Source organism: Eretmochelys imbricata, chromosome 26 (assembly GCF_965152235.1).
Source record: "Eretmochelys imbricata isolate rEreImb1 chromosome 26, rEreImb1.hap1, whole genome shotgun sequence".
Lineage (NCBI taxonomy): Eukaryota > Metazoa > Chordata > Testudines > Cheloniidae > Eretmochelys > Eretmochelys imbricata.
Window position 1 is genome coordinate 2116945 of NC_135597.1, and position 24536 is coordinate 2141480.

General features: G+C 56.8%; 1 protein-coding gene across 1 annotated transcript in view; it reads left to right on the forward strand.

The window, feature by feature from the left end:
- Positions 1-24536, forward strand: part of LOC144257685 (G protein-coupled receptor kinase 5-like) — a 64865-nt gene that overhangs the window by 27005 nt on the left and 13324 nt on the right. The window contains exons 2-3 of the mRNA XM_077805757.1: positions 12445-12540; positions 17514-17626. Coding sequence (XP_077661883.1) covers positions 12445-12540; positions 17514-17626 — 209 coding nt within the window. The remainder of the gene's footprint in view (positions 1-12444; positions 12541-17513; positions 17627-24536) is intronic.

Sequence of the window (24536 nt, forward strand, 5' to 3'; positions counted from 1 at the left end):
GCTCTTTGGGCCAGGGACTGTCTCTGACTACGCAGGGCCCAGCAAAACAGGGCCCTGATCTCCAGGCTGCTTCGGTGTGACCCTTGCTGGCCCCAGTGATCAGACGCTCTTGAACTGAGTCTTGTTTTGGTCCAGTGTAGTGGCCCTGACCCTAGCACCTGCAGCAGTTTCCACCTAGAGAGAGAACGGTAGGGCCCTGCAACTGTGGTTCTGCGGGGAGAGAGGCCAGCGGGAGCTGGGCAGGGGCCTCAGGATCCGCCCGAAGGGAGCAGTTGGAAGGGGGTTAGTGAAGAAGAAGGCGGAAAGAGTTGGCGCTGTGGTGAAGAGAGGATTTGCTGAGGGAGCTGGACCGTGAAGGGAGCCCGGCTGCGCAGGACACAGAGCGTACAGCTGGTGAGGTTGACCTTTGGGACATGGGGGCTGGGGGTGCTGTCTGGGCACCTGGAGTACGGGGGTGGTGCTCCAGGCGAGGAGCTGTCATTCATGGGTGGGCTTCTTGGAAAGAGGGGTGGCCAATGCAGCAGCGAAGGGAAGGAGCATCCCTGCTGCATAGCAGGGATGAAGCTAGACTTTGCAGCCGGAGAGAAGAGGGGTTCATTCCCTCGTGGCCGTGACACAGCCTGTCGTTGACACATTTCTCTTATTGTGATGGTAATTTTACAGTTTATTATTCTCCTAAATGAGCATTTGATGTTACTTCATATTATTTATGTTCTTGCCAAATTTCTGGGTTTTCCTTTATAAAGTTTAAAAATGGAAGGTTCTCCATTATCTTGGTTTGCCACTGCCTCTCGCACAGCCAGCCTGGGTCACTGCCCAGCTCTATCAAAACGTCCTCTTGGTAAGAGGAGAGGATGAGACTATCCCCTCTGGCTGGCGGTTTGAAGCAGCAGTGGCCAAGAGATTGCACGTGGGGTGTTTGGTTTTTAAGTAGCTGATAAGCTGCTCGGTGGACCCCTGGTGAAAATGTGAGGAGTGTCCATCCGTTTGCTAGTAGCGCTAAGTGGGGCCTCGGTCTGAGGCCATGTCTTTCCTGCTATAAAAAAAAAAAAAAAGTGTCTTTGACATCGGGGAGCTAACTAGTGTGTACACTATCCCGAAGTAGGAACACAGAGAAGACAAGGCGCTTTGGTTTTACTGAGAAGCAAACTAGGCGAGGCCCACCCCAGGTGAGGAGATAGCGCTGACCTCGCCTCGTTTCACTATCGCTGGTAAAAACACTCTTCTGTAGCAGCAACGACAAGGCCATGGAGGTGGCTGAGAGCTGAACGGGCCAGAGAGGAAGGTCAACCTGGCACCTTTCAACAACCACGCAAAATTCAAACTTGAATAAAAGTGAAGGGAAAGAGGAGGAAACAGCGACATCTTGGCAAAGCCTAGCACTTGCCACCCTTTCCATTTAAAATCAATTTAAAACACATGGAAGAATGTAATTTTATTATAACTCCAGACGTCTACATTCTTATCGTGGCTTAGTGCTGACGACAGAAATGAAGTATGACTAGCACTTAATAAGATTGTTATCGAGCTTGATTAAAACGTACGGGAGGAACTGCCTGGAGGTTTCAGTTCCTGTGTGGAGTGAAAGAGGGAGAAATCTGTCCAAGAACCAGCAAATGCAAAGCTCTTTGCTGTCTCGAATCAAAGAAAAGCCACCCCCCGCACCCAGGGGGTAGATAACCAGAGCTGAAAGCCACAGGCCAGAATTCACTGGCATGGTGCTTCTTGTTAATATTGCCCTGTGTGATGGGAGCTATTCTTGACTTGCCAAACTTTGGAGTCTCTCTGCTTCAGACTGAGTCCTGCTCAGGTGCTGCTGAGCGGTCTAGAGGAAATAAAACAGGGACTTGCTCCATAAAAGCCACTTGGAGCTCAAGAGGCTATGAACTGACAATAATTCCACTCCCAGCCTCTGTGCTGGGCGCCCACCTCTGGACGTCAAACTAGCTACTGGCCGATTCTGCCATTAGCTTGGGGCTGTTCCCATCCTGCTGGCTAAAGCCAGCAGAGAGACCAGTGAGGGGTCTCAAGTCCAAGCTCTTTCCCATCATTAATGAATTTCAGACACAAATGCTTTAGGGATCATTTTCCTCTCCTGATTATTGCCCGAATCGGAAACCTCTTGTCTGAGCAATCACTCCGCTTTAGATCTGGTCAGCACTTAGAAATTAGATGGACCTAGCTACGTTGCTCAGGGCTGTGAAGACGTGTGCACCATGTGTGATGTAGTTAAGCCAACCGAAGCCGCAGTGCAGCACAGCACGGTCAGTGGATGAGGTCTTCCATTCACCTTGCTACTGCCTCTGGGAGAGGTGGATTAACTGCGGAGATGGAAACCCCCCTTCCGCGGATGGAGGAATGTTGTTGCTACAGCTGAGCCGCTCTAGTGCAGCCCTACCCTGGGACTAAAATTCTGAATTTCTGTACGAGGCTGAAAGAGAGATTGGTTCAATATCGGCACCCTGACTGTTTAAAAAATCATAGTTCCGGGCCCCAATATAATGAGATTTTAATAAATGTGGTGGGGGGTTCTTAGTTCTCTCCCACCAAGTCTCCCTTCTGTAGGCATGCCCTGGTCGTGGCTCAGATTTGGAGTTCTGGCCTGCCTGTGTTCCCTCTTGCAGGGGGTGATTCACTCTGCCTCCCCATCTGAGGTGACCCAAGCCTGCAGGGAGCCTGGGCCTGGGACCAGTGATCCCATTCGTATCCACAGTGTCCCATGGCCCTGAAAAATTCAGTCCATGGAGAGCCTTCACTGAGGAGCAGTGGCAGAGCTAGAAGCCCGCATGACTCCAGGCGAGTTGGGGTCTCCACTTAGCACCTCCGTCCAGAGCTGCTGGGTAAAGCTAAGTGCAGTAAAGAAACAGACTCGTGGGCCAACAGGTATTGGAGCCGAAGTGGTTACCTAGGAGGCTGGTTCCTCCATCTCCGGCCTCTGTGGCCCCGTGATGATGAAGGGACTAGAGACTGCACCCCGCCCCCCATCCTTGCTGTGCAGATTTCCTGCGCTCTAAGGCCAGGAGGGACGGTTAGTTTTGCTTTTCATCTATCTCAGCGAGTGGGGAGCCGCTGCCTCCTGCCAGGGCTGCCCCTTAGCTGCAGAAGGAGGGAGCTGGGAGGGGAGGAAGGAGGAAATGGAAGCTCTGGTGAGTAACTTGCAGGGGCCTGGGGCCGGAACGCTCCCCCCCTCGCAGCCCCCCATCCGGCATGTTAAACTAGTTGTGGATTATTCATGCTGAGTGGGAGGCTGCACACAGAGCTAGTGCTACCAGGCTGTGCAGGGGGAGAAGGGGTGGAGCTGAGGAGGAGGGGAGCTGCGGAGACCTTGCCTATGGAGTGGAAGGGTCCTGGTGGGCTAAGGGACAGGTGTGAGCGCGTGGCGACAGGCTGGTTGCTCTGAGCCTCCGTCCCACAGGCTGCATCCACACCTCCCTGCCAGAGATCCCTCCGGGGCGGAGAGTGTCCCCATGGGCCGTTGGCTCCTCGGTGTCTCTGCTGAGCCTGCAGCAATGCGAGATCAGCACGATGGGCTTGTCTGTGAGATGCAGTGCCCTTGACATTAGGAACTGGACTGAGATCCCGCAGGACACCACACAGCTTTGTGCATCCCCAGGCTTAGGAGTTGGGGAGCTCCGTGCCAGCATGCGAGCCATGCCCATGCTGTGTGCTAGACGAGAGATCAGGAGAGCTGCCCTGGGGACACGCCTTGCAATGGGCTGCTGCTGTATGGGGGAGTGGGAGCCGGCTCCTGTTCATAAGGGGGCCAGAGAAGGGCCATGTCCCTTGGGCCTCTTCCTCTAACACCTCTCCTGGCGTGAGAGTGTCTGGCGGAACAGAGGGTCAGGGCCACCTTCTCAAGCCGCGAGGCTGAAGTGTGAGTTTGCACACATGCACTCTTTGGGGGCAGTTACCCACGTCCCCGAGAGCTTGGGACCCCAGCTTTGGCCACAGCTTCAGACAAGGAGGCTGGGGTCCCAAGCCCTCGGGGATGTGGGTAACTGCCCCCACAGAATGCAGGGAAACTGAGGCGGGCGTCCGTGCTGCCTGAGCAGTGCCTGCCGGCTCTTGGTTCTGCTTGGCACCCCCTCAGCCGCTTGCGTTTGTGCGGGGGGGGGGGGGGGGCACAGCGTGAATATGGGGGGAGGGTGAGCTTGTGAGGGAACAAACACTGTGCAGGACTTTGAGCCACGCTCAGCCATTCCCAGCAGAAATTCCAGCAAGGGGTCACCGCCAGAGGGGGGGGTTGCCTGTGGTGTTTAGAGCCAGTTCAGCTAATAGCACAGGCTTTCTCGCTGCGAACCCGAACATCTGCAGGGTGCAGTGGAACAGGCAGAGTCCTCGTGGGGAGCCAGGTGCGGGGCAGGTGGGGAGCGTGGCCTCTGGCAGGACAGGGATCCATTGCTCTTCTGAGTCAGCGAGGGCAGAACAAGGCGTCAGAGGCTCCCCTGGCAACAGGGAAGTTCAGGATTGGGGATGGGGCAGCCCTCTGGCTCTAGGAGCTGCTCCGTGATGGATGGGACAAGCTGCTGGGTTCTGGTTTCCCCCTGGGCTGCCTCCATCAGGGAATTTAGGGACACTGGGAATCATCCCTGCTTGGGTTGAGGGGGTGAAGTGACGTGGCATGTTGGGGAAGGAGTGGCCCTCTCCCCGTGCTAATGACCCAGTGTTTGGGTGGCTTTGCTGGGCCCTTGGACCCTGCTCACTTGGCTAGGGCAGGCAGCAGCAGTGGGTTTGCTTGGCAGCTGTTCTGCCTAGCCCCCAAGCCCTCTGCCACGCCAGAAAGCCCATGGTATCCCATCCTGGAGGTGTAGACTGTGCACACAAGGCTGGCCCAGGCACGTCCGTGCAGCTCTGAGCATGGCAGGCTCCCCTGGGGGTTAGCCTGGAGATCAGAAGCCAGCATCCGTGACCCGCGAGGCCCAGGCTCTTTCTCTTACTAGCTGGAGGAGTCTTCCTAGCAAGCAGCTCTATGTCTTCCTTTGGTGCCAGGGAGCAGAGTCTGAAAGGCCCGTGTCTGCCGCTGCCACTCTTTGGATAGGAGCTGGAAGAGCATTTGTCCCACTCTCTGATGTGACAGTGTGGGGTTTGCTGGCTTCGTGAGCCAGGGAGGGGAAAGGGGCTTCAGTCCTCATTGCACCAGCAGCCTGCTTCCCTGGATTATTGTCATATGGCGTTTGCCAGCAGCCTCCAGGAGTCCCAGGCTCCTTCTAGCAGCGAGCACCTTTCAACTGCCGCCTCCTAGGCAAACGGTGGCCATGGAGCTATGCAAACTGGCCTGTGCCTGCCCTGGTCTATAATGCAGTGGAGCAGCCTACAAGTCCCAGCTTGCAATGCTTCGGCTGGGAAGTGGCATTGAAGGGTGTGACTTTTGCATTGGGCTCCTTTGTGCTAATTAAGGGTGGTCCTCGGGCTGCCAACATGACTTCTTGGCTGGACAAAATTTGGTCCCATTGGCCTAAAAACTGGGAGCAAACAGCCAGTGCTTTGAGTTATTGACCTGTAACTCCTTAAGGGTTAGGAGTAAGGGGGGAGTATTTGGAGTTGATGCCCTTTCCGCCAAAGGGCACTGCCTCGTCCCCCATGTGATTCCTGCTGCTCAGCACAGAGTTCTTGTTTAGCTCCTAGGCTCTTCTTAAGGTTGTGCTGGAGGGTTGTGCTTGGTTGTCATGTACCTGCTGTTCTTAAGTCTCCTTGCCATCTATGTTGCTTCGCCTGGCCTGGTCATGGGAATAGCTTCTTTGTTCTTTGGACACGCGGTCGTATAGTAAACAACGTGCTCTATTTGTGTTATCTATGTCCGGTTTCCTCTTGACTGCTGACACACCACCAGAAAGCTGTTCGGAGCAAAATCCTGCTGATGTAACACATCTCGGTGCACGCACCACACCTGCATTGCTGTGTTTCCAGTGACTTATAATAACCTGAAACTACCAGCCAATTTCTTCTGCTTCTCTTATAATGTGTCTGCAGAGCACCTAGCACAACGGGGCCCCGATCACAGCTGGGGCTGTTAGGTGCAACCATAATACTAATGAATAAGAGAGTGCATGGTCTTGTCTGGAGGGGAACCCCGGCCCGTTCCTGCTGAGTTTGAATTTCTGAGGCGGCCTGGCTAGAGAATTATTAGCTCACAGAAGTCTATAAAAGAAGATAAAGAAATAAATCCACGCGGGAAAGTAGGCAGTTGGCCCGGGTTATCCAAGGCCTCGTCACTTTAGTAATCCATATTAAACAGCTTCTTCAGCGGCGGCATGCCAGCCGCGGAGGGGCTGGGCAGGAAAATTCCCCTTCAGTTTCGGGCAGGTATGCTGCATCTCTCCTCTGCTTGGTCCATCAGTGGCACTGTGGCATTGTGGGGAGGTGTAGCTTGCTGTTAGCTGAGGGCAATGGAGGAGCGGCCTGGGCCCAGGTGAGGAGCAGGCATGTCTCCCATTGGCTCCCAGGGAAGTTCTGGGTGCTTGGGGCTTTGGAAAACCCCGGCTGGTAAGGTGGGGCCTGGCACGTCTCTGGGCTGCACCTCTGGGTCTGTCCCCACCTGGCTGCACAGCGTTACGCAAACCTGTGTGGCCCCCAGGCTCCCCACCTTGGCTGAGCAGAGTTCAGACATCCGGGCTGCTGGGGAAATCCGTTGTGGCCTCAGGCGCTCTGGAGGCCAGTGGTTAGTGCTATATGGAAAGCAGGAAGCCAGTTGCTGGGTCACATGGACTGCGTGATCAAGGGATTCCACATTAAGGAGCACTAATTGCCATGCAACCACTTGACAGCTAATCAGCTGCTCTTCGCCGCGGCAACCGTCCTGTACACAGCAACATTGGAGCAGTGGCATTTGCAGGCCCTTGGAATTCCACCCTGGGTCTCGTCAAGCCCCAGAAGGGAGGGTATCCATGGTGCCGCCCATGTCCGTGACAGACAGGGCTGGGGTCCCAGCGCTGGTCGACGGGGTCCCTGGCCCTGGGAAGCTCTCACCAGCTGGCTGAGACCTTGGCTCTAAGGAGCAGGCTGAAAGCAGCAAGTTAGCCTAGCATAGCGCGGTCTTCTCCTTAGCCAGATGTCCGCAGGGAGGCAGAGAGGGGCAGAGGGAGGAGGAGCCCCCTGGCCCCAAGGAGGTTTCTAAGAACCTTGCAGGGGTAAAGCAGATGGTGACTTCTCTCTTTCTTGGGTCTGTGGCCTGGACAGCTGAACCCTCCTCCATCTGAGTTTTAGCAGCAGCCTAATAACTGGTGGTGCTGGCAAAGGCTAGCACAGGGCCATTGCTAACTGTGTCCTGTGCCCTAACCCTAACCCCCCAAGGCTTTGCACAGCATGGCAGCAATTCAAAGAGCCGATGGCTGGGTGTAGGATCCAGCTCCTTGGACTGCAGAGGGGCAGCTGCCTGTACCAGCTGGGGGCAGAGCATGTGACTGCTCCTGCAAAAAGCCGCCGTGTTCCCTGTCGTGCTCTCTCCATGTTCAGGACTTACTAGGCCTTCCCCCGGGGAGGCTGGTACCAACAGCAAGTCCCCGTGGGAAGCTCCTCTTTGCCGAAAGGAGGCGGCTGGCCAAGTACTGAGTGACGCTGTCCTTTTAAGCAGGACTGAGGGGAGATGCAGCCATCCTGCTGCTGCAAGTGAAATCTGTGCCCCGGGTGGCTGGCCGACAGCATGAACTGAGGGGTGAAGTCTCTTCCCTGGCACTAGGCTCCCAGCTGCACTTGCAGAGCCCGTCTCCCCGGGCCAGAATGCTCTGCCTGGAATCCACCGGGCAGCTGGCCTGGCTGCATGTCTGCTCCAGCAGGGAGGAGACCCACCCAGCATCATGCCACTCCTTGGAGCACGCTGATGTGGCGCTCTCAGAAGGGCTCCTCAGGGAAGCCCTCGATCAAGCCAGCAAGGATGTTACTGATCTGAAAGCGGCTTCGCCTGCTCATGGGAGAGTTCCAGCCCAGCTATTCACAGTTGTCCTTGGAACGCAGCTGCCTGGGAATCAGTCTCCAGCTGACACCTCCACCCCCAGTGCTAAACACTCAGCAGAAGCCACCTGCAGGCTCCTCGCCCCTTCCAAATTAGAGACCATCGTCCTGGCAGCCAGCACCCAACCGCCGATCCCAGAAGCAGAGTGTGAGTGGGCGTCTCCAGACAGCAAGTAGGGCCTTGTCCCTCCTCTCCATTCCCAACCCTCGGTGCCCAGGATGGGACCAGGACTCCTGCAAGCCGTTCGTATCCTGCATGCTGCTAGCCACCTGTTGCAGAGTGTGGTGTGCTGCCCTGGCGTGGGGTCAGCTCCAAGGCAGCAGCTGGGATCACTTTTCCGGAGGCTGTAGAAAGAGGCTTTAGAAGTAATGGGCCGGATGACTGCCCAGGAAAGGCTGGGGGCATTTATTGTTAGTTCTGGTTTGGTTGGTTCAGCAAAGCTACTTTGTTCCTGTCCCTGTTTGGTGCCACAGCAAAGTCCTGCTCCAGTGTCCCCCTCTGGCACTCTGAGCTATCCCTGTTGCCCTGGTTTGCTGCCTGGCTGTCCCTTGGCTTACCTCAGCTATAACCAAGCTGCTGTGCGTGTCCGCGAGGTGAATAATGTCCCGATACTCTGCATTAAAAACTGAGTGAGATAATACTGCCCCGAGCAGCTGCCCTGCACTTCCCATCACAGATAGCTTTGCTCCTTTGGATTTCCCTCTTTGGTAGAAAACAGATGAGTTCCCTCAATATCCCAGGGCTCAAGGATGAACTCTTCAGCACACTGCAAATGCTAACAAAGAAGCTGAGGTGTCCACTGTTTTCCCCAGCTCCTGAAACCACATAAAAGTAGAGAGATGCGGACTCTTTTTCCAGACAGTGTGTCTACCATGCACAGCCCCGTTGGCTGGGAACGGAGGGAGGCGAATTAGCGTAGCGGCAGAAGCTGGTGTAATTCCTGCGTGGTATTTACTGCCAGGCCTGGGACTGCGCCGCTGCCCAGTTCCAGCTCTCTGACGTTTGGCCTATTCATGCATGAGGAAGTGAATTAATTACGGCAGGAAGTTCTGCTGGACCAACTCCCGAGAGGACTTGGTGAAACATGGGCCCTCTGGGGCCTTTGGCCAGGAGTCTGCAGACAAGACCCCGGGATTCTGTCAAGCAGCATTGTAGTGGGGTCCTGGCTTCCTGTTGGCTCAGCTTGACGTAACTGGACCTTTAGATGGCAGCTGGTCAACGGTGGAGATTGTTATTGGCTGACAACCAGCCCTGAGCAGCCGGAATGAATGCTGATGTCAGATCCCCACTGGGATTACTTCATAAGTGTAGGGCATGTGTGCGTGCCTATGGGAAGAAAGAGTCCATAGAAACCCTTCAGTGATCCTAAAGGCTCCCCAAAGCTCATTCCCTTTCCCCACTTCAAGGAATTTGCCTTGTTTCTGCATGCAGTTGTAACCACGAACTGGCTTGTGAGCAGAGTGGGGGCGGGAGATCTTTTGCAAAATTTCTGGAAAACTTACAGGGGTCTCCTGGGGCGGGCAGGGCAGGGGTTGGCTGAGAGCTCCCAGCTGTGTGGGGCCCAGGTGTGAAGTGAGCATGGCGGGATGGGTTCTTGGTCTAGTCCTTCCTGTTGATGTCACAGCTGGCATTGACCCTCCCCTGGTTTGCAGACTCAGTGGCAAGGCCAAGGACTGACTGGGCCATGGTGTTTGATCCCCCTTGGGGCTGTCGAGGGCAGGACGAGGCCTGCTGGTGGGGCAGGGCCATGCCGTACCTGTACAAAGGCCAACCCCCTCCCAAAGGCCACATGCTCTACGCATCGGATGTGCCAGCCCCGTGCAGCACCCTGCAGGGCAGAGTGGGAGAGCAAGGCCTGGTGCCTTTCTGGGTAGTGGTATGCAATGCCGATCGGGTTGCCAGTCCCTGATGCTCTCAGGCTCCTAGGGCAAGTTCCAAGGTAGTTGCTCTGTGTCTGCAGCCAGGAGTTGGGCCCAGGAGTTGCCGGGCGATAGCGTTGGAGTCTCGGAGGTGCGGCTCTGCGGGTGGCTGCTCTGTCTGGGACAGGTGTCTCAGGCCAGGGTCCGGCAAGGAGCACTGCAGGGAGGGAACTCCAACAGCTGCTCCTCGCTCGCTCTCCCTGGGGGTCGGGGCAAGGCTGGGCTCGGCTGCCCTCCTGAGAGGGAATAGCCAGCAGGCCCATCCTATTGCCGTAGCTTTGGGAACCGTAAAGGCACCCGTGACAGGATGGGACTGGGCCACTGCCCATGGCACGCCGTCCAGTAACTCCATAACGAGCAAATCCCAAATGCTGCTGTTGGAAAACTTCTCCCTGCCAAGGAGGGCCCCATGGTGAATGTGGGTGCCCTCCGCCCAGGCGTGGTGGGTGCTGCGTCGGGCTGGGAACATCTCTTAGGGCTGTCTCTCCCCTCTTGGGGCGTTTGCAGTGGGGTGATCCCGCAGCGTTCCCTGCGGTCCCCCCACATTCCCCCTCCCCCCCTTCTGTTGTTTTAAATGCCAGGAATTCCCAACAAGCCACTGCCTTGACACTGTAGGAAGGGATCTCGCAGCACTTTACCCTTCCTGCCTGGATCTTCTGTGTCTCCCTCCCTGGCAAGCTGAGAGCTCTGCTCTGGATCTTGAGGACTTACTATTTATTTGCACCAGGGAGACCCTGTGCTAGGGGCTGTACATTCGTAGAGTAAAAAGACCACGCCTCCCCACTGAATACACTCCCAGGGTCCCGGTACTCTTCTCCAGAGCCCCTGCTTGACCTGCAGAACTGGGACAGAGCGGGGATGCCAGTGGGGCGAGGAACACATGGCTTGTGGCGGACAGGCAGCTGCCAGGGAGGCTGAGCATGTTGTCTGTCCCCTGGGGAAGCATGCCAGGCCATGAGCTCATTCCTCCAGAGTCAGGCCTGCATCCTCTGCACGCAGATGAGGGCAGATAGCAGCCAGCAAGTCCCGGCCGGGCAGGGAATGGCGTGTGGAACAATAAACCAGCCCAAGAGATAAGGAAACCAGATGGTTATTAGCAAGCTAGCACGGAGGACGGGGCATTGTTCTTGGAGGAAGCGCAAACCCTCTCTGGCTTCTAGGCTCAGCTCCTATGAAGAAAACCCAGGTTGTGTCAGAGCTGGAAGCGGGGCTGCTCCTCTGCTCCCGGACCTGCAGTCAGGGTACGGTTTGCACTGTGATCTGAGTGCTGCTGGATGGGGAAGAGCCAAACGTGTGTATTCCTGTGCTGCCGCTGGCTGCCGGGGGAAGCCAGTCGCTGGCTGGTGCGTTCAGACGCAGCAGAGCTGAGGGTGCAGCGCAGGCCATCGCGGGAGGCCAGGCTGTGCGAAGCTCGGCAGGCTGGAGGACTTGGTTCCTCTGCATCTGCAGCCAGAAGCAGCACCATGTGGCTGCTGCGTGCTTGGAAACCGGGGCTCTTTCCTGCCGAATCCTGCAAGGTGCCTAGCCCCTGGGAGAGGTGCTGCGCTCCGCACGATGCTCAGCAGCTCCTGGGTGTACTCAGGACCATGCACAATTGGACCCGGCAGGATTGGTGTCTTTGGGTCAGGCAGGTGGACCAGGCAGAGGGCTGGGAGCCAGGAGTGCAACCGCTCATGTGTTAACACACAGAAGTGTGGCCCTTTCCCTTCCAGCCACAGCAGGGCTGTGACTTCTTGGGCTGAATCCTCATCTGCCCCACCTGCAGCACAGGGTGACAGTAGCTGCCTGCCTGTGTGGGGCAGGGAATAACCCGTTAACAGCTTGCGAAGCACCCTGTGGCCAGGCCAGGCACAGGAATGGGCGCCTCCTGTGGACGGGCATGGGGCCTGGGAGCTGCTCTTTGTGGGGCCCGTCAGGCTCTCCCCTGTGCTTGGGAGCAGGAAGCTCCTCTCCACGTCGAGGGCCTGCTCCAAGCCCCATAGAAGTCAAGGGGAGTCTCTTTCCCTTTGGCTTTGGATCAGCCCCGTTCTGCAACGTGAAAAGGAGGCCATGTGCTCCCTGATTGTGCGTCACCCCCGCCTTGCCCTGGGTGCCCGGTGTGAGCTGGGGCCTTTTGGAGTAAAGCTGATCCCATCCTCCCAAATTCTGATGCTCCAGCAATGGCGGGGGGCAAGGGGGGCAGGGGAGGTGGGGAGGGAAACCTGCAGATCTAACTGGGGGGGTGGGGGGGGAAGTCCTGTAGAAACTGCTGAGAAGGAGCATGACCTGTGCACTCTCTCCTTCTCCCACAGTGTCTGAAGCTGGGTTCAGGGCCAAGGTGAGGCTCAGAACTGGGCCAAGCCCCTTCCCCTCTCTGCACCTCAGTTTCCCCTGGGGAGGAGTCTTCTCCCCCATATCTCCAGGGGGGTTGTGAGGCCTGGGTTAAGGATGTGTTGAGGCCCGTGGCTGGTGGGTGAAGCATCACTGTCCTGATGCCATGAGTGCTGTTCCTCCCCTCGGTGTCCAGGCTCTAATGACAATGGTCAGTGTCTCCGGATTAATTTCTCCTTTCCCTGCCCCCTTCTCTGTCCCTTGCAGGAGGTGGAGGGAAGCGGAAAGGGAGGAGTAAGAAATGGAAAGAGATCCTCAGATTCCCACACATCAGTCAGTGTGACGACCTCCGGAAAGGCCTGGGTAAGCGACGAGCCCCAGCCCGGCTGCTCCCCGGAGCTGGCCAGCGAGATGAGCCTCGTGCAGGGGCATGCGGGGATTGTGTTGCAAGAACTGGCAAAACCTGCTTGCCGCAAGCCTGGGTGCCTGCTGCGAACGAGCAGGTACAAGCCAGTGGGGAAGGAGGGGAGCGTGCGGGGAGAGCAGGCTAGCACACCGAGCTGCACTGTGCCCCGCGGCCTCCTGGTCAGCAGAGAGGCCAAGAGCACCAGTGTGGCGCTGTAATGGGTACAGAGAGAGCAATGGGAAATGCCAGGGGCCCATGGGGAGCTCCATGCTACGGCTCTTGCGCTTGACAACAAAGACTGTGATCATTTCCTGCCAATGCAGAGGAGAGATGCTTATCGGGAGCCCGACGAGGGTGGGGCAGGGAGTCAGGAAAAGGGTCAAGGCTGGGGCTGGTAACTGCTGCTGGAGAGAGGGTGTGCTCCCTGCATGCAGCTGGGGACACCTGCGCTGCCTGTGAGAAGCCAGGCACTACCCCCATACGCACACCCGCGTCCCGTGTCAGCGGGGAATGGGGTGTGTGTGGCAGAAGTGCAGGTGGGAGGAAAGCAGCACCTCCCACGGGGCAGGCCCAGACACAGCTGCAGCGCTCCCTGACTCTGCGTCACCCCCACCTTGCCCTGTGCGGGTCCCAGACCCAGCTCTCCACTCTAGCATCCTGGTGCACAAATGTCCCTGACCAGTGTCAGTGACTAACCTGGCCTTTCCCTGGCAGGGGTTGGGGCGATACATGTGGGTTTAGGGGGAGCTGCACTTGGGCACAGGGAATGAACTCCCTGGGTACAGCCAGCCTCAGCGGGGTGCAACTTCTCTGGAGCTTCCTTCCTGCATCCGCAACGGGGATTGGGCCTTTCCCTCGGGTCTCCTGCTGGCCTCAGGGTCCCGCGTGACTCTAGGTGTCGGGGAGCCATTAGCTGCACAGTGCTCATCCAGCCACCTGCAGCAGGCGTACAGTTCCGTGTACTAGGGCACCATATCTGCCCAGAGAGACACGTCTCCTGCACCAAAAAGCTGGCGCTTCCGGGGCACCTGAGAGACCTGAGCAGGGCAGCACAGGAGGGGCAGGGGTGTGGCTCTTGCTGTGGAGGGGGAATGGTTGGTGCGAGAGGGGGCACGTGGAGAGGGAGCCGTTCTGGGAAGGGGGCCGTGCTCCAGGACCAGGGCAACAGAAGCTTCACGGCCATGAAAACTGTGTCCCGGACCGTGAAAACTGGTCTTTTGTGTGCTTTTATACAGATTTCACGGGGAGACCAGTGTTTCTCAAATTGGGGGTCCTGACCCAAAAGGGAGTTGCCGGGGGGGGGTCACCAGGTTATTTTAGGGGGGGTTGCGATATTGCCACCTTGACTTCTGCACTGCCCTCAGAGCCGGGCTGCCGGAGAGCGGTGGCTGTTGGCCGGGCACCCAGCTCTGAAGGCAGCACCCCACTGCCAGCAGCAGGGCAGAAGTAAGGGTAGCAGTACCGCGACGCCCCCCCCTTCCCCCCACAATAGCCTTGTGACCTTTTTGGGTCAGGACCCCTACCATTACAACACCAAGAAATATCAGATTTAAATAACTGATATAATGAAATTAACGATTTTTAAATTCCCATGACTGTGAAATTAATCAAAATGGACCATGAATTTGGTAGGGCCCTAAGCGGGAGGGAGCAGGGCAGCGAGGGCAGGACAGCCCTATGCAGGACCTCGGGAGGGACAATGCGCTGCGGGTGTTCAGGTCTGGGGATGACGGCGTCCCAGAGGCTCGATGCCCGTAGCCGGGCTGCAGCTTTCTCGGGAGAGTCGGCACAGCGCATGCCAAGAGCTGCCTGGAGCCTGGCCCTCGATGCTCTACTGGGAGCAGGAGGGGCCAGGGGGGACATGCAGGTTGGAGCTGGGAAGCAGAAGCGTATCCTATGTTTGCTGCAGAAGAAGTCGTTCTCCCCTGCTGTTTTTTGCAAAAGTGCAATCCGCAGGTAATCCTGCATTCCCGGCATCGGCCCCCCTGCACACTCCCCTTCTGTCACATGGCCCCTGTATGCTGGCGTCGCCCGCCCTGCATGCTCCCCTGCCATCGAATGCCTCTGCATTCCCAGCATTGCCCCTTACGCCCCGCACACTCCCCTGCTGTCACATGGCCCTGTGTGCCAATGTCTCCCCCCTGCATGGCCCACTGCTATCGCACGGCCCTGCGTTCCCGGCATCGGCCCCCCCTTCACGCTCCCCTGCTATCACATGGCTCTGTGTGTCTGGCATCGTCCACCCTCCCCTCTCCCCCCACACACGCCCCTGCCATCGCACGCCCCCACCCCCGCTCTCCTGCCATCGCACAGCCGTGTGTGCCCGGCATCGTCCTCTCGCCACGCTCTCCTGCCATCTCACAGCCGTGTGTGTGCGGCATTGCTCCCCCCCCCATCCCCCCACATGCTCTCCTGCCATTGCACAGCCCTGTGTGTCTGGCACCGTCCCCTCCCATGCTCTCCTGCCATCGCACAGCCCTGTGTGTCCGGCATTGCTCCCCCCACCCCGCCCCCCCACATGCCCCCTGCCATTGCACAGCCCTGGGTTCAAACCTGCTGGTAGTCCAAGGGGGCAGCTGGGCGATAAGCCCTTGGTGGAAGGGCTGTGTCTCTTTGTCTCTGGGAGGTGCCTGTCCCAGCTGCCGGCTCTGAGTCAGCTCCACTCTGGAGCCATTTGCTCCAGGGAACATGCAGCCTTAGTGAATCTTCCCTTCCTGGCCCGCCCCTCAAGTGCAAGCCTAGCCTTGTGAGTAGTGCCCTGGGAACTGGGTGCTGGGATGCCTGAGGTCTGTCTCCAGCGGTGGAAGAGGAGCTGGGTCTAATGGTTAGAACAGGGAGGTGAGGCGTTTCTCTCGCTCCATTAGTAACCTCTGGGTCCCCAGTGAAACCTCATGGTCCCCAGTGAAACCTCATGGTCAGCAGTATCCAAGGCAGCCGATGGGATGTAATAGTCGGGGCAGACCTGGTCCTCATTCCTGGCTGGGACGATCCGCGCATGGCACCATTTCTACTCCTAGCCTTTGTCTGAATCATGACTGGGCAGGGCTCAGGAAGCCTGGCCCCAACTCCCCTGGGACCTTCCCCCAAAGCAGAAAGAGTGACTTGAGAAAGTAGATGGTGAGTGTCCGCATCGAGGGCACTTTCCCTTCATAGAATCATAGAATATCAGGGTTGGAAGGGACCTCAGGAGGTCATCCAGTCCAAACCCCTGCTCAAAGCAGGACCAATCCCCAATTTTTGCCACAGATCCCAAATGGCCCCCTCAAGGATTGTGAGTTCAATCCTGGGTTTAGCAGGCCAATGCTCAAACCACTGAGCTATCCCTCCCCTCCTCAGGGCTCAGGCCAGACCCTCTATTAATGGGGATTTGATGGGGGGGTGACATCAGCAGTCCCCATTCGGAGCAGACCTGGTACTTCCCCGCTCGGAGAGTCCCTGGTTCCCCCAGAAGCTGGACTGAGCCGAAGAGGAGAAAACTAGCCCTGGCCCCCTCCAGCCTCTGGAAGGCACTTTACATCTCACAGAGCTGTTGAAACCCTGGGCAGATCTGCTACTGCCTCTTTGAGGGTGAGCATAGGAGCCATTGTCCCCTGAGCACCCAGCGGAGTTTGGTGGAACTAAGGTTCTTGGGAAGCCCGCATTGGGGCAGGCGCGCTCAGAATCCAAGATAAGTGTGTCCTTCTCCCATGCTCCCTCGGAGATGTCAGTGACTCTTCCCATAATGCATGCTCGGCTGCTCCTTCCCCTGGGACTCAGGCTGCAACACCAAGGAGTGGGTGTGTTTATATGGCCTGGGAATGTGGTTAGGCAGAGGCCGGGGGGCAGTTTCCAGCTCAGAGAAAGGAGAGGAGCAGCGGGAAAGACATTTGCAATGTTTTAGTCTTGCTAGAACACAAAACTTGCAGCTGCTGGGGGCTTTGGCCTGGAATTCATTGTGTGCAGCTGGGCCCAGCACAGAGCTGGGCCCCTGTCACGCTACACAGGGGAGATGCATGAGAACCCTCTGCCCTGGGGAGTCTCATGCATTCTCTGGAGAGAGAGTTGCAGCAAGGCCTGACCTAGCGTCCAGACGCACTCGAGCCTCTGGGAGGTCAGAGGCCACAATCGTGGGCCACAGAGGTGTTTGGGGCAAAGGGGGCTGTGGAGGGGGTGTCTGAGGGGGGCACACACTGTCTCGAGGAGCTGGTCCCCTAGAAATCCCGGCCATGCTGTGCAGTGTCAGCTCCAGTGACTTCAGCGAAGGCAGGCGACAGGTGCAGTTTGTGCAAGCCGGCGTTTAACTCTTGCCTGCCTGTTCCTTGAACCAAGGCAGTGACATGCAGGTGCTCTGAGCCCTGCTGGCTGGGGGAGCAGCTTCCTGCCTTGGGGGCTGCTTTCAGAGCCTTCACAGCGGGAGGCTGCGCAGTGGCCAACAGATGACGACGTTCATGAGGCAAGTCCGGTGACTCGGTGCGTGGATCCTCGGGCCAGGGAAGAGCCCCATGGATGTCCCTATGGCTCTGCCTCAGCGCAGGGGCTCACCTGCAGAGTTACCTGCTGGATCTGGGCTGAAATCACTGCTGGTCTACGTGACTCATCAGCCGCAGCAATGCTCCCTGTCTCCCGCTCCACCGCCCAGTCCCCACCAGCTCAAAAGGCAATCCAGGTGTTCGCAGGAGAGTGGCCAGTGGCTCTCATCCCACAGCCTGGTTGCACTGTTGCCTGATGCAGCAGTGCTCTAAAGAAGCGCTTCTCTCCAGAGCTGCGTGCCTCCTTCGTCAGTGAGCCGCAGAACCCAGTCGTGTGGGAACAGAGCTGTGGAGGGTTACAGGCTGGGAGGGCTCACCTGTCCGCGAGATGATCTCTGGGGCGCAGCGTCTGCGGAATGGGCCGGTACGGACCATCGTGTGCCGTGCTTCTGTCCCATTTCCTCCTTCATTTTCTTTTCCAGAAAGGGACTACAGCAGCCTGTGTGACAAGCAGCCCATCGGCAGGCTGCTCTTCCGCCAGTTCTGTGAGAGGCGGCCGGAGCTGCAGCGCTGCATCCACTTCCTGGACGCTGTGGTAAGAGCCCCGCTAGTCGCCAGCAGCCCGGGGACTTTGGTGCTCCTGGGGTCGGTGCAGTTTGAAGCTAGGGCACCCTGCTGGTGTTCCTGACCTAGGTTAGGTTTTGGGAGGATCGCGGCAGGAGGGATGTCTGTCTTGTATGGATTGCAGGGGAGATGACACTGTAATATATGGAGTGTAGGGAGTCCTGGGTTTGCTCTGTCGGGGGACGAGACAGGATGCAGCAAATGGAAAGCAATGGGATTCCGAAGGGAAGGGGAAAGTGGATGTAGGGGTGTGCTAGATGGGGGGTGTGGTGCGGGCCCCGGAGCTGTGGGAATTCCCATGTAGCATTGGCTGTGCCAATAACGGATCTGTCTGGGAGCTGGAAGTCTCTCAGGAACACGTGCAGTGAAACCAAAAACCCACCCTGCAGTGCACACATAGCTCCTGATAGGAACAGTCCTCTGGAAACGTCCCACACTGCTTCCCGGGGACTGGCAATTGCTCTTAAAGCCTCCGAGGGATGAAAGATCGAACAAGGATCTTTTGCACCATCCTACAGCAGAGCTGTGAGGGCCCAGTGGGGCAGGGCTTTGGGACGACGCATGTACTTCAGTTAGACACGGATGGTTGAACTGGGGCCATAGAGAATATCTCTGCCGTTGAATTCTGTAGGAGGGTTCAGAGCTTCTCTCTGGCTGTTCAAATGGCTTTGTAAATACCAGCCTACAGAGGTGTGATTTCCTAGGGCATTCACTAGGATGTTTCCATGAGGGAGAAGAGGTCACTCGCCTTCCGTCTACGTTCTTTCCCCGTTGTTGACTTGTTAGGTGGTCGTGATAGACAGGCGGCTTCTTAGATGCCGGAGAAAATGAAATTGCTAAAGTGCGCCCCTAGCACCAGTGGTGTGCGGGCAGTACATTTCACAGCCCTTTCTAAGGCAGCCGTGCAAAAATTCCATCCTGATAACTTGTAACTTCAGTCAGGCCTTCTAGTGAAATCATATCTTCGTGTTCTCAAGGGCTTTTTGTTTTTCCCCTCGAAGGTTTCCTGGTTCTGGAAGCATGGTCTGTCCAGTAGGGCTTGGTTTCACTCTGGGTCACACCAGAGGATTTGGGCTTTTTTCACTAGCTAACTTGAAGTTCTGATCTGAAATCCGTGTGCATCTGCTGTTACTCTCCTGATGCCAGGAGGCAATTTTAGATGCTGTTTAATAGAAAACGTAAGCCTCCTAGAATGATCTGTGTTTCCCATTACCAAATTGTTTATGTAACTGAGGGAGCTTTTGCCCTTCAGACTGAGAGGAGCTTGCTGAGTCCCATTTGGTTTGGGTCAGGGGAAAATCTCGCTCTGTGTTGAAGGAAGCAGCCAGTCCTGCCAGCAATTCAAGCTGGTGTACGAAAACTTAAGCATTTTTCTTTTTTTGCATAGTCTTGATGCATCTGAGCGGCAGAAAGGCCGATCCAGTCATATGGGTGTTTAATGGGAAACACATGCCTGAAAAACAACCCTGGGTTTGTGTGAGGTTCTTTGAGCTTATGGAAGATTTAATAATTTAAAAAAAAATAATAAAAAAAGTTTCTTGCCCATCTAAGTCAATTAAATAGAACTCTTCCAACCAAAGTTGGTCTGGTGGTTGCTGTAAGTGCAGGTATGTAACAAAGCCACAGGCTTTCTGTACCTTCTGGGACTCTTCCATGTCTCCAGATACAAACCCTTTTGTCTCCAGCTAGTAAAATTCTGCAGGATGTTCCAGCTCCTCCTTCCACCACTGTCCTTCCCTTTAATCCCCTCCTGCCTCTCTTGTGGGCTGAAAGAGCAATGCTGCGCTTCCTCCTGACCAACCTCATGCTGCCTTCCACACCTAGCGTCTGCCCTAGCCCCTCATTTGTTGCGATTCAAGGTGTTGATTTCAATTTTGCAACGTGAAGCATGTAGCTTCTGATGTTTCAATAAAATTTCGCATCCAAATGTCACCCGGAAAAATGGGGAGAACGTTTTTACTGAAGCCTTGGTGAAATTTGTCCCTGTTCTTGACCCAGCTGTGATGTCAGTCTCTAAAGCTCCAGACTGTTTGAGTCTGGGCTGCTTTAGAAGCAGTCTCTCCTATTTCATACCACGAGCAGTCCCTGCATTCCCACACCAGCGGCTGACAACGGTTAAGCATCACTGTGCACCAGGGTGATCGCCACGTTATCAGACAGTTCTCTTGCATACCTAGAGAGGAAAAATGTCCCTGAGCTATCATGCTGGAGAACTAGGTCTCTAGGCTAAGGCACAAGCCTCTGCCCTGGTTCTAATGCATGCTGTAACCACTTAGCTATGGACAGGGTAGGGCCCTCTGCTTGGGGAGTCCATCTCCCACACAGCTGATAGAATGGGGGTCTTGTAGGGCACTGTAGGCAGGTCATATATTGCTTTACGCTGTTATCTGAGCTGGCAGAGCGGGGAACGCTTGGCTCAGTTAGCATGTAGAGTCCCTTTGAGGCTCATGTGAGTCACTCTGAGTCTGGGCGCACTGTAGAAACTGAAATGGAGAAGTTTCACAGACTCTGGCCTGCCCCATCCATTCTCTGTGGATTGGGAGAGACAGTCCCTGGGGTAACTCCAGGCTGGTTCAGGATTCCAATCCTGGCTCTGGAATCTCCTCCTGAACTTGGGAGCTCTGCCTTGGAATGGCTGCATCCGGATACCCCTGGTCTCTGGCTCTCTGACCCTGATCTGGTGGGTGGGCTACAGTTCTCTGGCGTCAGGTGGGTTCTGAGTCCTGTGTGCTCTCTCCCAGCTGGTGTTTGGTGCAATCATGAGGTCAGATTCGGTTTGGCACAGCCCAGGGGGAAGGCAGCTTTGAGCACAGCATCATAGAGATGCCCCCTATGCTTCTGCACTTGGGAAAATTCTCTTCTGGCCTCTTCCTGGGCCTGGTGTGCTGCCAGAACGGTGTCTAAGGCCGGGTGGGGGCAGAGCGTCTCCATTGGCCTGAGCGTCTGTGCATCCGCTGGTCTCATTTCGCTTGGAAATGTCCCTGCCTGGCCCTGGCAGCGATTTGCAAAGGGCGTGTGGCTTCCTGGCTGGGATTACGGGCACCCCGGCCCTTTGCAGTGTGCATGTCATTGTTCAGGCCGCGCTCAAGGCCCTCCGGGCATGTTGGAAATTACAGAGAAGCTAATGACCGCGGCAACTGCTAACAGCTCGGTAAAGCCTCCCCAATGCCCTTCTTGTCTGTGAGAAGCCTGCGAACAGGGGCTAACCCCTCCGCACAGCTGTGGGTTTTCTCTTCCTGGCAGGGCTCCAGGTCTGTGCTGCTGTTGCATACCTCCCAAGCCAGGCAGCCTGGCATCCTACCGGGGCGGTGTGGCTCTGCGTGCATGGAGTTCTGTCGTGTGTCCCGGGAGGGTACTCACCCCGCCGTCTCCGTGCTGACGGTCCCAGTAAAGAAACCAGTTTCCAGTCTCGAGTAGTGTTTGTGATGCGGTGGAGCCCCGTTGTGCTGGGGAGCGGCGAACACAGGCAGTTCCTGCCCTGCAGCGCCTACGATCTAACCAGGTGACGAGGGACCACGGGGGGAGCCCGAGGTGACACGGAGGTGGGTGCTATCGGTGTCACGGGCAGCAGACCCAGCACAGCAGTTGCCTAACCATTGTCGAGTGTGGTGTAGGCCTCATGGCGGAAGGGAGCTGTAAGGAGGGATTGGGCCAGCAGTGATTACTCCAGAGAAGCCAGGTGAGCAAGGCAGCACGTTAAAGACACTGGTTAGGCTGTCCCCCACTCAAACCTACCTGCCTTTTGGTTTCTCTTTCCAGTGGTTCAAGAACAAATTTTTATTTTTATTTTTTTTGAGTCCTTGCTGGTGGGTTTCAAGTGACCCCCATGACAGTCGGGGGTGGTGTAAAGTCCCGCCTGGCTTACAAGGTCTCCGTCAAGTTGGAAGAGAGTAACTCTGCCAGTGCGTTGCACCCACTGGGTGGAAGAGACAGGTGGGCGGAAAAATTGCAACCCCAAGTCCCAGCCCAGCACGGAGGTGGTGGGGATGTGGAGCAGCGCCGAGGGGGTTTTAATGCCCAGTGTGTGTAGTTTGCTTGCTCTACTGGTGGACTTACAATTGTGGGGGCTCTGTCAAAACATGCATGGTGCACTGGGGTAAACTCAGGTCCACTTAAAGCCAGTTTAGTGAAACCTGGGCAAGCCCCAGTGTGGACACACTGATATTCACTTAAAACTGGGTATTTCAGTTTAACTTGTGCCTGGAAATTTACCACTTCAGGCTAACTTGTTGAAAGCAGGATTAAATTAACATTTTGGTCCACACAGGGTTTGGCACCGGATTCCCTTGCTCGGCTTGCAGCCGTTCTGTGAGGTAACCCTGAGCAGCTGTGTGTGTCGCCCAGGCTTGGGTTGGGTTTCTGAGCCCCCCTTCCTGGCCCCAAGGTAGAGGCTGGACTCTCCCGCAGCAGCATTCGAGCTAGTGCAGTCGGTTTAGTTGCTGAGGAAAGTTTCACATGAGGCTATTCTCCAAAATGTGCTTCGGAGCCCTGATGAAATGGGTTTGGTCTAGTCACGAAACTGCTCTTCCAGCTGTCCGTCCACACGCTCCCCTCTCGGCACTGACGGTCCGGCTGGAATACAGGCTCTGCAGCCCGATTCTGCCCCTGCGGGGCCTGTGCAGCCCCATTGTCTTTGCTCTGGTCAAAGACCAGGCACCCCTAGTTTTCAAACTGGTCAGGATCCACAGCAGTTGCCGAGGGCCTGACCTAGCCTGGCCGGCAGAGCCTCTGTTGCGGGTGATGTTGAGTGGGGTGGAAGAAGCCTGTCAGATCCCCAGGGATGTGGGGACCAGGGAAGCGTTTTCACTCCCAGCTCGCTCCTTGCACAGGTAGAGGGGTGAGGCTTCACCTGCCTTGGAAGGCAACAGGGATTGGGCGCTACGGGATGCTCCAGTGATCTAGCTTGACGTATCGCAAAGGGGAAAAGACGTGCCGTGTGTAACACTGCGGTGTGCATGAGGCTGTCCTGTGGAAATGCTGCAGGACAGGGCCTGCACCTGCCCGGTGCTGCAGGCGGGGTCCTGGTCCCAGGGGCGTGCCTCTCTTCTTTCTGAAGGAAAGAGAAACTGCAGTGCTTTGGTCTCCTCCGGCCCCTCCAGCGTGCTGCCATCCGGCTCCAATTGTGAGCGACCCCCACAGCCCCTTTGCACGGCGGGCTGGTGCCACTCACGCTTGTCGTGTTGTGACATCTCCCCGTGACATCCACCCTGCAGCGTGGGCCCCTGGGACTTGCTCCGGGATTACTAGCAGTCTCTGCGCACATCCTTGCAGGGTGCCAATGGGCTGGTGCCTCTTCACGGAGTGTGTTTTTCTTGGCACGTTGGCTCACGGAGGCTGCATGCCCAGGGGCCCTTGCAGGCTGTGCTGGCTTGTTGCTGGTGCTGGGGTTTGTTGCCTCTTTAGGAGGCTGGCTGCTGGCGGGAAATGTCACACCACGTAGGGAGGGGAGGGAAATCGCCTGGGGCCATGAGGAGGCCCACGAGGAGTGTCATGCCTGCAGTGCACCGGGTCACATGTGACACTGATGCCAGAGAGTTGCTTTCTGTCCACAGATGAATCGCTGACCTTGCGGATTGTCCTCCCCGGGGGGTGGCGGGGTCCTAGTGGATTAAAGCAGTGGAGGCTGGGAGTCAGGACTCCTGGGTTCTGTCTCTAGCTCTGGGAAGGGAATGGAGTCTAGTGGGTTAGAGCGGAGAGGAAGGGGGCGGGATGCTGTCCCCAGCTGTAGGAGCAGACATGGGGTCTAGCAGGTTAGAGCAGGAGGCGGGGGGTCCAGACTCTTGGGTTCTATTTCCTGTTCTGGGAGGAAATGTGGCTCTGTGGCTAGCGCAAGTGTGAAGCCACTGGGTTTTATTTTAGACTCTGCCACTCACTGTGTGATCTTGGGTCCTGTCACTTAACCAATCAGTGTCTCAGTTCCCCATCTGTAAAGTGGGGCTATGGACAGCACCCTGGGTCATGGGGGCTCTAACTGCCAATTGCTCTTGCTGTATCCTGTCTCGGCAAAGTGGACTGGTAACAGCTTGGTCCCTTTACAGCCCCCTCCCTTTCCCTAGCTTCTCGGGGCCTCAGTGGTCCTGCCGGAGCTGCCCTGCAAGGAGACCCCCCAGTCAGCGCTGTAGTTCAGGGCTGGCTCGGAGAGGCTTACTCAGCTCCTCATGGGACATTCCAGCCTGTTTGTTTCTCATGGCTGTCATCCAGTGGTCTTTTTATTAAGGAAAACACAGATGTCACTTGAGCCTTGAGAATGAGGGCGACCCGTGAGCCATCCCCGCTATGCTGGCCCTCCAGAGCCTATTTCCGTCCTTCCTGTTAAAGGCGGCCGAAGCCTGGGACAGTTTTGAGAGCACCTGCTCTGTTTTATTCCCCTGGTTGGCTCTCTTCCCAGCCCCCCTTTATTAGGGGACCGGGTGCTTAGCCAGCTTCACACCTGACTCTGCTGCACTATGCGAGAGGTGAGTTCTGACCGAACCCTTCGCCCGCGGCTCATCCCTGCCTCTGGGGGTCATTCCTGTGTCCTCCGTCTCCTAGCGCCCGGCCGAGTTCCCAAAACACTGGCCGAGGGAGCAGCAGGTCAGATTTTAATAGCCGCAGAGCGTGGCTCTTGGAGGAAGGCAAACCGCCAACACCCAATGGGGAGGCGTGGGTGGGGAGGTGGAAATCAGGGAGGAATGCCAGGAGGGGCTTGCAGGGGCCCCATGCCGACAAGAGCAAAGTGGGAAGGAGACACCAGGGAGGTTGTCCGGGCGCTTGGCCCAGGGTAGGTTTTTCCTGGTGCGGTTGGCTTTTTAATGAGAGTTTGGCCCAAAGTCCTGGCTGCTCCTGTGTCTGGGAGCTCGTCCCCTGCTCTCTGGCGGTTCAGACCCTGCAGGCCCGTTAGT